General features: G+C 38.3%; 1 protein-coding gene across 5 annotated transcripts in view; it reads left to right on the top strand.

Annotated features, from left to right (window-relative positions):
* The window catches only part of PAN3 (poly(A) specific ribonuclease subunit PAN3), a 79,329-nt gene that overhangs the window by 1,962 nt on the left and 62,883 nt on the right, over positions 1-14,484 (top strand). For 3 of the 5 annotated variants that reach the window (XM_080341678.1, XM_080341676.1, XM_080341675.1), the window contains exons 2-3: positions 4,336-4,476; positions 11,478-11,599. In XM_080341678.1, the coding sequence (XP_080197804.1) occupies positions 4,336-4,476; positions 11,478-11,599 (263 nt within the window). Of the gene's footprint in view, positions 1-4,335; positions 4,477-11,477; positions 11,600-12,061; positions 12,135-14,484 lie in introns of those variants that run through there. The other 2 variants (XM_080341679.1, XM_080341677.1) reach the window with 2 other exon arrangements.

Raw genomic sequence — 14,484 nt, 5'->3', positions numbered from 1 at the left:
AACAGGTAGATATATCTTGGAGAAATTCAGTAGTGATAAGTTGATCTTTGTTCAGTTTTTCTTTTGGACAGAGTTAGGCCTGAAATAGACTTTTTCACTATGCAAAAGGATGTCAAACTGTTAAACTAGGGGATATTCAGGCCTGTGGAGAGGATACATAGTTTGGCTTGGGGGTAAAAGCACCTATAGGAAGGCTATTGTTGTAAGAAAAAGTTCCAAAATTTGCCTGAGCCATAAATCTAAGAAAAACAATTCAGAATTTATGTGTGCTCAGAGATTGATACTGCTGTGCACTTAAATTATTTGAAAAACTTGCTTCTATTGAATGTATCAGAGGTTTAAAATTATGTAGAGCTCTCTGTGACTGCACCCGCTCTGGTGTTATCAGTGATTATCTGCTGGGAAAGCTACCTTACTTGAAGGGATAGGAGGCAAAAGCTTGGTAGAAGAAGATCTCACAGGAAGGAGACTAACTAGAAAAAAAGAGTAAGAAAAGGAAGGAGAGAGAAATTGAAGAGGTGGGTAGTGGGACCAGTCTCACTTCTAAGCTTCTTTGCTTTGGTATGCATTTGTGAAACAAATAAGGAAAATAGTTGTTCAAAATCTGGAGTTGATACGTATGAGTACTGACAAACTAATATCTAAAATCCATACCTTTCTGATGACCTATAGTATTAACAGTATGATTTCCAAATGAAATTAAAGTTCACTTTCTCTGGATATAGAAAGTAATACACAGAGTTGTATTAAATAATAGAGTTCTGAGTATAAGAAAGTGAAATTTGGAATTGCCAGAAGTCACCTGCCTGTAAAGTCTCACTGACTGTCTTTCCCAATTCCAAAATACTTAGTAACCTGCACTTATGTGGCTGTCACCTGCTCTTCCTCCTTCCTTACTGGACCCCAGCCTCATTCAGTGCACAGAGCAGATAATTCTCATTGACTAATTAACTGTGTAGTCCTATTTATTGTTAAAAGTGGGTCAGTGCCTCATTCTAACATGTGTGTTACTCTAATCCTGCTTTGAGTACAGGATTATTAATTTACTTATAGGTTTTTCTGTGGTAATCACAAAGGCTCCCCGAATACCAACTTATTTTCACAACATAGGTGATGGGAACATTGGGTGATAAGGAGGTGAACAGTGGAAATACAAGAAATACTCCAGTGCGCAAGTATTTCACTATGAGGGTATGAAGTGCAATGAGCAGGTGACATCCTCGGAGCTAACCAGGAGATGCTGAAGGAGATCTTGCATGATGTGTAGTCCAGCTGTTCTGTGCCATAGATATTTTGGATACTGACATCTGACAGAGATTCCAAAAGTGATCAGATGTTCTTGGAGGAAAACCCTGTTTGATATTACTAATTGCAAAAAATCATCTTTGAATCAGACTCATCTTCCTCTACATGTGTCTAAGAGCCTGCTGAGAAATCCTGCTTTATCCTTGCCTCATGCTTATGCTTTTGTTCAAATATCCGCTGCCATCCTGTGTTAGAGATGAGGTAGTGGGCTAAATGTGGCTTTGGACTGACTGTGTGGCTTTTTAACGTTCTTGGGAAGTGAGACTGACCATGCCAGTGAGCTTTGCCTACACTCAGAAGTTAGCATAGACCTGGCTGTCTACAATATAGGAGACGTAGCTGGTAATATCTGTCCAAAGTTTGATTTGAAAAAAACAAAACAAACAAACAAACAAAAAACCAAACAAACAACCACCAGCCAAAAAGACCCAACCCTTTTCACAGGACCTCTGTGACACCAAAAAAAAAAGTGTTTTCTCTGGATTTGTTAGTTGCCAAAATCCACACGTGGTGCTTTTCTAGTAGATGTATATCCCATGCATCAACTCAGTGAGCAGCTGTGGCAGCAGCACCTCATCTGAGAAGGCTGTAGAAGCAGCAGAGGTGAGGCAATTACTGTTACTTAGCGTTTAGGGGAAGATGTAGGATTGACGAGTAGGGTTTTAAGGAACAGCCCAGGGAAGGATGAGTAGGTGACATAATAGCATGGAAAATTTCTCTTCTTATATCTGCTCTCTGTTCTGTCTGGCACTTCCCAACTTCTCTAAGATGCAAACCTGCCATGCTGCATGCTGCCACCTCCTTCCTATGGCACTGTCCCTTGTTGACACAGCATGAGGGAATAACTAGAGAAAAATGCCATTGTGGTATTAAAATGTATCATGTCTATACATAAGCTGGACAAGTTAAAGTTGCATGGGCACCTGCAATTGTATTTGTTAACTTTGGAGTAGTTTAACAATGTAATTATTCTTTTGCATGTAGATGTTGTATATTAATAGATATGAGCTAAGGTATGGCTCTAAACATTTGCTAACTTCCACCTCGCCTTTTGCATAGTGCTCACTCTTTCATCTTGTCTTTGATGCCTATAAATACAACCAAAACACAGCGGCCCTGAGCTGGGAGTTCCCTGTGCTGCCTGGGCCCAGCGGCAGCAGCAGCAGCGGTGGGTGGATGGGTGGGTGGTTGGGTGCTGCTGAGCTGCCGGCAGAGGAGCTGGCTGTGGCGTCTGTGCTGCTGCTGCCTGCCATCCCTGTGCCAGAGGTTAGCTCACCTGTCCTTGTGAGATATTTCCATCTGGCTCTCCACCAGAAAGCCTTTCTCAAAGTCCTCCTAGGAAAACTGTAATCAAAATATAGGGCCATGTTTCTGCGAGGTGCCTGTGATGCTTCCCCAAGTGGCCTCACTCTGTGTTTCTCCCCACCTGCTGAGCAACCCTGTCTGGGAATAGGCTTTATTACCAGCCTGTGGAAAGGTAGAAAGGGGCACCAAGGGTTGGGTTGCATTGGGTTAGCCTAATAAAAGCATCACAGATATTTATGCACCCTGTCACCTACGTGTTACAGGGCTGGTGACAGCAGTGCTGGGTAGAGTCCGCAGCAGTGTTGGGTAGTGGCTACTGCTCTAACAACTCTGTATGTAATTGCTTGGTGGTTAGCTTAGTAAGCATTACAGCTTAGGTTTTGTGAAATCCATAAATACGCTAGGCTTGGAGTCTAAATGCCTATACATTTGTATATATACTTTGTTTTTTAAAAGGTGTTTAGGTCTTTACAAGTCCATTCCTTTTTTTAAACAAAATGAAGCTGTGGATATAGAAAAAAATGGGAAGATAAGCTATTCAGCAAAACAAATACTAAAGGTAATCTGGTGGATTATACTTCTTAATGCAATGAAACAATGGTCAGGATTATTCTAAATCTGGATTTTTCTTCTCTTTGGTAGCATTTTGGTATTTACAGCTTGAAGTATTTAGAAACAGGCAGTTATCTTAAACTTTTAAATGTGAATATAGTTGTGGTGTGTCATATAGTGGTCACTTTTCCCTGGGTTGTTTTCTTCTTTGCTTGAATACAGAAAATAGGTATTATAGTGTGTGGTGTATGGTTGTGAATTATTTTTCCAAACTTTTTTGTACTTTTTGAAAGTGATGCTGTATGGGTTGTTGTAGTTTGTTGTGCAGTTTTCTTTTCAGAGAGAAATTTCCCCTTCTAATTTTCCTGATGAGTTTTCCAGGAGTTGATACAACTGTCATCTTGTTTTGCTCTGAATATTGTTAAGAAATGAGGAGACAGTTCTGAGAATTGAAGAGACTTCTGAGACATTTGGAGAAGGTTAGAGACAACAGAGAATTGAGGAGTGAAAACAGTAAGCAGTTAGAGATGCTTGGGAGAAAATGAAAATTACAGATTTCACTTAATCACTTTTTGTCTTGTATGTCAGCTCCAGAAATAAGGAAATTAGACGTGGATTTTTTTTCTCCTTTTATGTGTTTCGTGTGGAAATGAAATGAAGAGGAGAATTATTTGGGGGAGTGAAGGAAAAAGAAAGGAGAGAAGGAAAAAATGCTCAATCTGCAAAGTCACATGGGATTTTGAGGGGCAGATTAATCATATGAAACTTAAAAAAAAAAACAACAACAACCCACATTTAATTGGCTAGGAAACGGATTGTTTCTTTTTATATACTTTATGGGTTTTCATTATTGTATGGAAAATCATTCAAAGTCCAGATATTCTGCAGGAATTACAGATACTTGAGGACTACTGGTAATTATTTATTTCTGGTAGTGTCCATTCTGTGCTGGGTATCAAAGAACATAAAGAAAGTACTATTATTGTCTGTAATTGCTTTGGTGCTTCAAAGGCAAAAAATTAAAGCAAGTGTGTGTGGGGGATAGTTAAATCATGTGAGCAAACTCTGTATGCTATAGCTTAATAACTTGAAGTTCTGATATTTTTTTTTTGAGATACAGATCATCCCCATTTAGTTTCTATCTAGCAGATATTAGATAACTGTTTTTTGTAGGTATCAATGTAGGAGTGGGCCTTCAGGAAGCATTTGAATGGCCAGAAAATAATGACCTTGGGGACCAGCTCAGAAGGAGTTCCATATGTAAGGAACCACCTAGAAGCAAATTTAGACTTCTATGGGAAAAGTGGACAAATGGTAAGTGAGGTTGGGGTGATAAACACAGGCAGAAGCACTTCTGTAGAATCTCAAAAGCAGAAAAAATAATCTTGGTTGTGAGGCAACTGAAGAAAAAGGGGGTCAATGGAGTGATTTAGATAGTAAGCTGATGTGGCTGATTTTTTTCCTGGTCTGTTGCTTTCTAGTCAAGGTGTGTAATGCATTACACCACCAGAAAAATGGTTTGGTGTATTCACTGTGTATTGGAGATGAGTTGGAGTAGATTATGCAGTGTGTGTGTTCATTCCATGAGTCTTCCAGGAGTTAAAAAAGTTCCAATTATGGGATTGTTTTGTTGGTCTTCAAACATAGTTTGTGCTTAGAACTTATTTGTATTTTTTAATTTACTTCCTAACAGCCTTTTACTCCTGAAATTGTGTGTTTTTTGGTTTTTGTTTTTTTTTTTTTTAAAGAAATTGAGAATAGAGATTTAGAAACAAAGTACAGATATACAAAAGTGAGAGTAGAGACATGCATTGTACAAGTTGTTGTCAGGTTGGTTATGCGATACGCAACATATCTACCCTATACATATCTGCTGCCCTATAGTCTGTGGGTAGACTCTCTTGACTTCAGCACTTGGCAGGAAGACCTTTCTTTTGTGTGTTCTCCTCCGCTGCTGTGAAGAACGCCCTAACATTTTGATCAGGTTAGCTGCATACATTTCGTACAACTAGTTGTATAAAAAAAAAGTTGTTTTAGGTACTAGGAGGCTGTTGAAAACAAAAGCTTAAACATGTGCTTTGAAAAATGCGATGCAGTTATTAAATAATTTGATGCAATGTATTAGGAATTGTGATAGCTTTTGGAGAGGTTTACCTCTGAAAGCTATGATATTGAGTAATTGCATTACTTTGAATTGCTGTTTCTGATAAGAGTAGTTCTGATTACTCTTTTTCAAAGTATAAATTTTAATTTGTATTATCACTATGCTTTTGGACTTGGTCCATGAGGTGGACTCCTGCTGCTCTAGACTCTGTACCAAGTTTTTTATAGAGCAAAAGGATGACACCTGTCCTTTTTTTCAGTCTTTATCAGATGCTTTTATGATATGTGAGATAAATTTTAAAAAAAAGACAGCCCAGTCATTTAATATTATGGTAAAGAAAGATTGCTGTTTTGCTTTCCTAGCCCATGAATATCTCATCGCCTAGTGGGAGTGTTTGTAAATAAAGCAGCATTTCTGAAACTGTTTGGCTTCCTCTCTGCCTTTCAGCCAGCTTGGTTTGTTCGTGCTGTCTGCCCTCCAACTGCACTCTGTCACCGCATCCCAATCCAGGCAGGCGCTTTTACTTTCTCTCTTCATGCCTGGGGGGGTAGTTCACTTTCTTTGTCTATTGTCTCTGTTCACTGATTCTTAGTCTGCATTTCAAAAACATTGCTTTAAATAAGAGAGGCATAAAAACACTGGAGAATCCACTTTCCCTAGCAAGTCACAAGGGTGGTGACACTGCAGAGGAAGCAGCACTGACATGCACTTACTAGTATGTGTAGTGCTTGTGGACCGTTACAGAGGTGCACAAGTGAGGCTGGCATTTCAAGCACATGATTACTTCCTGATACAAACATGTCAGTACAAAACAAAGTAGGACAAACATAAGCTCCCCTGACACCTCCATGTTTCTGGGAGACTAAAAGGGCACAAGTCGTAAATGACTTGCCATGGACAGGCTTTGTATAAAAATTTTATTGCGCTCATCTTAATATCAGGTTAACTATCTCTGTGTAAAATTCCACTGGAGATATGTTACTGTAGTTTTTACTGCTTTATATCCATCGGAGATAACACCTTGTCCTTTGTATGCACATGTGTGCAGTGAGTTTATGATTCAGTCTACCAAACTGTGTTGAGGTGAAAAGTGCCTGCACTGTAGCAGTGCTAGGAGTTTAAGTCAAGATTACCTATATATGTAAACTTTTTCCCAGCATAAAAATAATTGTTGTATGGTTTTTTTAAGCATTGATAACAGTGAAACAAGTTATTTCAATCTGCTTTATTACCTCACCCAAAATCTTTAAGCTCTTGTTTTGAAAAATGTGTTCAAAAAAATCTGTTGTGATCTTACTTTAGCCCATTAATTTTGGACCAATATATCACATTACTGTAAAGGATCCTTTTTTATATAATAACAGTTTATATATAACAGTTTTTGAGATGACCAGTGCTGATAAAAGTGTTCATAAAAGAAGCATTATAGGCTATTACAGTATTCATTTACTGGTTAGTAAAATGTTTGAATGTCTTAGTGTTAGTATTCAGATACTGCTAGTGTTGGGCAAGATGAGCGTTAAACTAAAAGCAGCTGAAACCCACCCATTCTGTTGGAGCATGTTTGAGTTCATCACAGTAGTAGTTGAGTACTTAAGCTGGGATGAGACCTTTATTCCTGAAAAATGTCTTTGTATTAAGCAAGGCAAAAATAACTATCTGTGGCTTTTTCCCCCCGCCTCTTTGCCTGCATCTGATGGGAAGCCTACTTTCTGCTAAAATGCAGTGGGAGAAGAATTATGTAAGGAGATATTTATTTTTAATTGCAGTTGTCACATTGAGCTGTAGTGTTACTCACCAAGCAAAAAATTAACAGATAATTTGAGTATGAAGTGTCTTCTGAATTTCTCAAGATGTTTTGTTTAATTTCTTTCCAGAATTGCCAGAGTGTAACTTCTGGCTTTAATATTGGTGTGATTTAGAAATTTCTTCTTATTTTCACATATGTGCTTACATAACATGTTAGCACTTTTTCCCCACTGGATTCTTAGTTGTTCCCTTGCACATCCACATTTTCTTCTCAGACCTGTCTAGTCAGCCTTTCCCTTTATAAAGAAGTTGTTGCTTCTCTGCAAGGAATAGTCTGTTGGAAATGTAAACTTCAATGCATGGATAGTACGATTATGAAATGGAAAGGCACATTCCTTTGACAAAAATAGCCAACTCAAGACTTTCCCAAAATTATTGTCTAAACTTACCTAAAGTTATAAGCAATGCTTTAAAAGATAAAATACCTAAACCTTGGAAGAAGTTTTTTATTTTTCATTCTGATAGTGCTACATGCAGAGTGTTTCAAAGTGTGTACTTGCAGTTGTTATGTAGGAAAGCTTTGGAGAGGCACATTGAATGCAGGGTCTGATGCAAATTAAGAAACATGTGAGCATAAAAACTTTATAAGCAGTAAGATCTTCTCTCTCTTTCCAGTTTGGACTTCTGTTTTCTTTTTAATACCACACTGCTTGTGTGGTAAAGTTTGCCCGCTTCTGAAGACCTTCTCCTGTGATAAATCACTTAGCTTTTTCATGCTCTGAACCACTGTGGTCTTCCAGAAGCAAGTGAGAATTTATGATGTGCCAAATGTTTGGCAGAAGAAGGATAAAAGCCGCCTACTCCTCGTGGAGAAGGCCTGATGCCAAATACAGTAAACCTGCCTTGGCTGTTTGGTATTTGCTGAGCTTTCATCACCGTAACAGCTGAATGTCCCTTCTTTGAACAGAAATGGAGTACACAGTGAACACTTTTTTGGGTCTGTAGGATGTGCAGGAATTACTTTTTTTTTTTTTTAATACCTGTGTAAGCGGCATCTTTTCTCTGCTAGTCTTAATTTTCTTGCTTGTGACTATAAGGAAGATAGTTGAAGGAAGCTAGTGTTGAGTTTTCTCTTGAAGGCAGTAGTTGTACTTATCACTTCTAGAGCATTCTGTTCTAAATACAAGCTACTGCCAAGAAAACTGCCTGCTGCTCTAGTCAGCTTACCTTCTGATGGTTTTGATTGTTCCTCCACAGTATGTTTTCTTATGGTCTTGGTCCCTTAGCTAGAGGTGTGTTTGTAGACTGTTCAGAAGAAGACAATAGAAAGCCTCATAGTTGAAAGCCACGCTGAAATTACTGTGGTTAGTGCAGCAGGTGGAACACGGGTAGAATTCAGTGGTATGATGGTGGATCAATGTGGAATACAGCAATTTGTGGTAACCCCACAAGGAGGCTGATTAGCATGGCCAAACCATTGCACTTGAGTAGAGAGATAATCTTCATACAGCTAGATTAAAGGAGATGTTTAGGAGTAGCTTTTCCTGTCTGGAGTATTCAGTTAGGTATCAGTGTGCCAATAAAAAGCCTAAATTGTAGCTTTGAGCAGCTTTAAGTGGTTTGGATTGACTGCTGTTGCAGATACTAGCAGTGGAGAGGCAGCAGCATTTGAGCAGTGTCAAACATCAACTTTTGGTCATTCCCAGCAGCATCCTCAGCCTTGCTCAGCTCTGAGGTTGCTGTCCAAAGCCTGCTCCTGCTTCCGGCTTGAGCTGCCTGATGCTGAGGATGCAGCAGCGAGACTGGGAGCAGAGAAGCTAGTGCTGTATTTGTGCCCCAGCAAGGCTGCTGGCACTGGCTCCAGTGCTTGCTTTGGGTAACTGTAGCTGTATCAGTCGTCTTGAGTTATTGGAGGTCAGCTCTGGGGTTTCTTCAAACACAGAGGACTCTTTGCATGCCTTGCTGCTAAATGTGGCCAAACTTGAAGGCTTTCACTTGCCTCTTTCCAGTTCTAAGGATTTTGTGCATTAACTGTATCTGTACATCAGAGAAATGAAGGTATGTGGGTTATCATGTTGACTCTAGCGTAGTGAGGAGCAGTGGGAGAGGTGGAGAGAATCAACTCTTTCTTCTTAAACAAAGGCTAAAGGATTTGTGAAGCTGATGCTGTAATCTGAAGGAGTTGCTTGCTAGTTTGTTAAAGATTGGATATAGTCTGGAGTTTCTGACAGAAATATAAGATGAAATAGCAGATGTAGTCCTGAAATTATATGGTGTACCTTGAAATGACAGTTGTTCCTGGAAATTAAACAGTTTTTCTTGGTCTTTTACAGTCAAGATGTAGCATAAAAACCACAGCAGTTTTTGATAATGGCTGAAATGCAAGCAGAGAAAGCTATATTGGATATGCATTTTTAAAATATATAAAAGCCACAGTGTGAACCCTGAATAATATATGGGCAAACTAGACTGGAACTACTCATAACTAAACATGGATTTGCTATCTTTTGATTTTCTTGTATGAACAAGTGCTAGTATTGTTCACAACTCCAGAAAACAATTGTGTTAAAATGCCATCCTCCATGGTGTGAGTTAGGGACTGATCAGAGCAGGTAGGATGAGACAGTAATTGGCATGACTGAAGACATTAATATTTTCCCTGATCCAATAGTCCAACCATAAAATACTTCCATAAAATACTTTTCACAGGCTTTTGACTGTAAATTTCCCAAATAAAAGCAAAAGAGGGACATGTGTTTAAAAGACAAATCCAAAAAGTTTTGTCTTTTTTAGTGCTGTAAGCAGGAAGACTTCTGAAGTTTGTGTGGCTGCTCCTTTGACATTGTGAAGGAGGATATAGGGCATGGGTAGTGGAGTGACATCTATTTTCCTATTCTCTTGGATAACTTCTAAAACTTAAAAAAAGGAATCATGTTGCAATTCATTAGTAATTAACTTTAATGTTCCTCAGGTGTCTCCCTCAAACCTGCAGAGCATGGAAATAGTGTTCTAGATTTGACAGCAATACTTTAAGAATCTCTTTGGCTTGCAAAGCTGATCTGTATTGCCACTGAAGCATTCAGTTTGTTCGATCTCTCTCCATTTGATGTGCTGCTGGTGTTATCCCTGGTCGGTTAGTTCACACAGTTCCAGTCTTGGGGAGTGCAGCTGGGCAGTGGTTCCATCGATCTGTAGTTTAGGTGCTGCCAGCCCTTCCAGTTATTTCATCTGGCTCTACTTTTGCCATTTCCTTTGCCTGCAGCATGGAAATGGCTCACCAGGTGATGTAGTCTCTTTTGGAGGGAAAATTCCCATTCTGATTAAATCTGAGGGGTTACAATCTGTATTCCTTTAGCTCTGCCACAAAGTTACATTTATTTCCTTTGAGGATTAGGATCAGGAAGTTGTTTCCGTATGTCACCATCTGGCTGCGTGTCCTCCCAGTTCAAGTCAGATACTTTGGTACAGGATGTTCTTCCGAGTTGGACCTGTGCCTTCCTACCTTGGAGCTACCAATTACTCATGCCTGTTGGCTTGCAGTGGCCTGGCCATACTGATTAGTGTCTCTATAATTTGCTGTGTGTGCTTTTGTGGAAGCTTAATTTGAACTGCAGCTTGTGTACCATTGTAAACTCTATGGTGATGGTTTTTTTCTTTTTTTGGTTATCAAAGTGATACCTGTTAGAGTGTTTTGTGCTACTTATGACTACTTCTTGTTCTCTGTGTTTCATGGTATTGAATTTTCATGTATTTGCCATTAAAGTCCTGTACTTATATGTCAAGGCCGGTGTTTCTAGATAGAGGATTAATTTCTTTTTACATCCTTCACACTTGCTTTCAGCCTAAAAGATCTTTTTTGGCCACATTTCATAAAATTGTTGCCGCTTTATGAAATAGGAGATAATAAAAATTGTATTATGCTCTTAAGGAATCTTTTAAAATGTTTGTGATTTGTGTGAAAGGACTTGGGATATTTTAAATGCATATTTTCTATGTGTTACCTTTTGAAAGAACTAGTACATACGATTAAAAACTCAAGACCTACATTTCCAAGATGGATATGCAAGAATGTAGGTTTTCTTAAAATAAGCTTGCTGCTTTTTTTTAGTTGATTTATTTTCTTTCTCATACTACTTTCCTTGTAATTCTTGTTTCCAAAGTTCAGATTCCCCATTGTCTTTGTCAAAGCTTTTCACTTTTTTGCCTCCTTCTGCATTTGTGCTGTAACTTCATGCTGCATATGCTGTCATTTAGCAACCTTTTTCATAAAGTTTGATTTTTCATTCTGTGCACAAACATGTTTTTAGTTGTTTTGGTGAGAAATAGGTTTGAAATACACTATTACCAGTCTTTTCCTATTTTACCTCCCTGCCCCCCAAAAAAGAAAGAAGCAAGCTATATATATATTTTTTTTTTATTATTTTTTTTTTCTGAAACAAACATTTTTCTTTTTTTATTTTAGTTCCTGGCATAGATGGCGGTGGGTTAGCTGATGCCAGTCTCACGGATTCCTACTTCAGCACCAGCTTCATTGGCGTTAATGGATTTGGAAGTCCCGCTGAAACAAAGTATCCCATGATGCAGGTAATTCAGTGAATTGTATAGTGTTTAGTTAGTTATGGCTGGCATTACATCAAGAAGGGAAAAATGTTCAAGAGGCAAGGCAAAAATTGAGCCTTCTGGTATGTGTTGTCTTGTAGGGTATACAGAGTACATACTCATTTCAGTCTTGCAAATGGAAATGAAACAGTATCATTGCTTTAAAATTAGTCCATTTTTATTGAAGCTTACCTGAGCTGTTGCTTCGGCTTTGCCACATATAACAACTGTGTTTCTAGATACAAAACCTAAGTGAGTATGTATTGAATTAACACATGAAGTACTATAACTGCCTCAAATTGTTACGCTTTTCAAAAGTTGGAAAGGAGAAGGTCTCTTCCTCTACTCAAAAGTTTACCAAACTGGTTTCTGGTAAATGAAAGAGAGCACAAGTCAAACAGTTCACACTGAGTCCTGACAACAACTCTCTCTTTTTTTTATATAAAGGAAACTCTCCTTGTGAGCTTACTTTGATCTCAGTTGTGGCTGTATTGTGGATTGAAAAATAACTCAGCAAAAGGTGGGAAATAGTTAGGTGTGTTCCCTTTAATTTCTTTTTTTCCACTGCATGTTTTTGAGAAGGCTGGATTTTTCTCATTCAACAGAATTGCGAAACTATGGAGAAGTTTATTAGTGACAGTGAGGCAGGATTTAAAAAGAAAAAATATAATCTCTGATCCTGAAGTGTACTGGAAGTTATGAATTTTGGTATCACTGAGATCATATAATTTCATTATTTTAGCACAAAATTGTTATGTTTTTTATCCTACAGCAACACTGGTGTATTTCTAAACACAATTTTTAATTATAACTCTTTCTTCTAGAAAGACAAGAAGGCATGCGTCTAACATGAATGCTCATAGGATTTTAAAATACTACTGCCTGTGAGATTACAGTCAAGGCACTGTATTTCTCTTTGAGAAAAGAGAAGAAACTGATGTGCCTCTTACCCATTGGAGGCTAAGGACAATTATTTCTGAAGAAGGATTTGGTTAGTGTTGAAAAAGTGCTTACAGGAATTAAACTGCAGTTTAAACACCATTCTTATTGATTTTTTTTTCCTTTGAATAGTATTTTAAGTTCTTGTTTGCATAGATAAAACTGGTAGTGCTGTCTGTTGTGATTGCATATCAGCTTCTAAATTAAGTTTGATTTGAAATGGAGACTTTAAATCTGATAGATTGGTGTGTATGTCAAAGATACAGCTTTTACTCTCTCTCTGAAAATGTGCCCAGATTTTGTCACTTGATTAAACCTTTGCAAAACTGGTTTATATAGACCCACTGTAGACCTCCTAGATGTTAGATAATTTCCCAAAGATGATGTCTGCATGTTTCAGCTTGAGTAGATTCTTGCTGTTAGAGCTCTGGCCTAATCTAGGCCTTGCCTGAACTCTAAGCAGGAATGCTGATGTGCTTCATTTCCTTCTTTCCTTTCGTTCCACTTCAGACTGAAGCAGCATGGAAGTGGACCTATATTTAGTGAAAAAGAGTGCTGCATTCATATTAATTGAAGCAGAGGACTATATAAGAGAAAAAGAGATTTGTGTTGTGGTTTTAGAGAAACTGAGCTGAAGATAAGGGAATAAGGAACTAGGGAAGACTTGAGCAAAGGCACTGGAGTTGAGATGTGATGGTGGGACACTCACAGCGTGGGCACTGTAGTTGCACAAGTGAAACTCAGAGAAATTGGAGCAAAGAAACAAGTTAGCATAATGCGAAGTTGGGGCAAAGTAGGCTGGAGAGAACAAATCCATGTGCCTATTTCTCCCCAGATCCTTGAATCAAACTAACAATACTGGAAAAAGAATGTTCTGCCATTGATTGAAACATGAAGAATCTCCTGTGAAGTGTTTCATTAGCCTTTCAGTTTTACTTTTGCAGATGAAAACATGAGTTCCATCTATGAGTTACTTAGTCATCTTTGGTGGATCTGTGCAGTTCACAAATAGGTGCATCAGTGATGCAATATGAGGAAATGTTTTCAACTTGTTTTTAAAAACAGAGAAATTGCACAAACATGCAAATAAACACACAGCTAGAAAAACACTAAGATCACTAGTAAGATAGTTAGACATTAAGAAATATTAAGTTTAGGTTGCCAATATAGCCTTGAGGTTACATATAAAGTTGTATTCCTCATAACACTGTATAATATTTTTAGTGGGAAAATTATGAGTTGGACTTACTCAGGACACAAGATGCATGATGCATGTGTAATGAGCATCCATGTGATAGTCAATTAAGTGTTCATCTTACAGTTCTGTGCTTTACTACTGCATGCTGGTCATATTCTTCTTGTGAACGGTGTCGGCAGTGCACTTTCCTCTGCAGGTTGCAATTATGGTATCTGACTTTGCGGAACTCTTTCCTTATGAAAGAAGAAAGTCTGCATTGTATAGAGGCATGTGAAGAAAAAGGATGGCAATTAAACAAACCCTTCCACAACAGTGCTGGCAAAGAGACTCCAGAGTTTTAGAAATTAACCTGTACAGATTGAAGTTGAGGAATGGAGTTAGTGGCCACCTGTAGAAATCTTGGTTCAGGTTGCTTAACTGCCCTCGGTCTGGCAAAGATAACAATAGATTTGGTCTCTTCTGGGTAGTGCTTATTTTGTTTTACCATGAGATGGTCTTTCTGAGGTCAATGCTTTATTCTCTAGATACCTTCCAAAATAATAATCAGGGATTCAATAGAGGAGTCTTCTTGACTGTTCCTAATGAATCTTCAGAATGTGTTTGTCATGTACAGCAAATAAGACTGAGGCTTGTTGAAAAGGGTATGTGACTGTGTATACTGGGTTTATCAGAATGCATATGTAATGGGGCCAAATTGCCTCAAGCAAAGATATATCCAGATTTTTGCAATCAT

Source organism: Nesoenas mayeri (genome assembly GCF_963082525.1).
Source record: "Nesoenas mayeri genome assembly, chromosome: 1".
Taxonomy (NCBI): domain Eukaryota; kingdom Metazoa; phylum Chordata; class Aves; order Columbiformes; family Columbidae; genus Nesoenas; species Nesoenas mayeri.
This window is presented reverse-complemented; position numbering and strand designations above follow the sequence as displayed.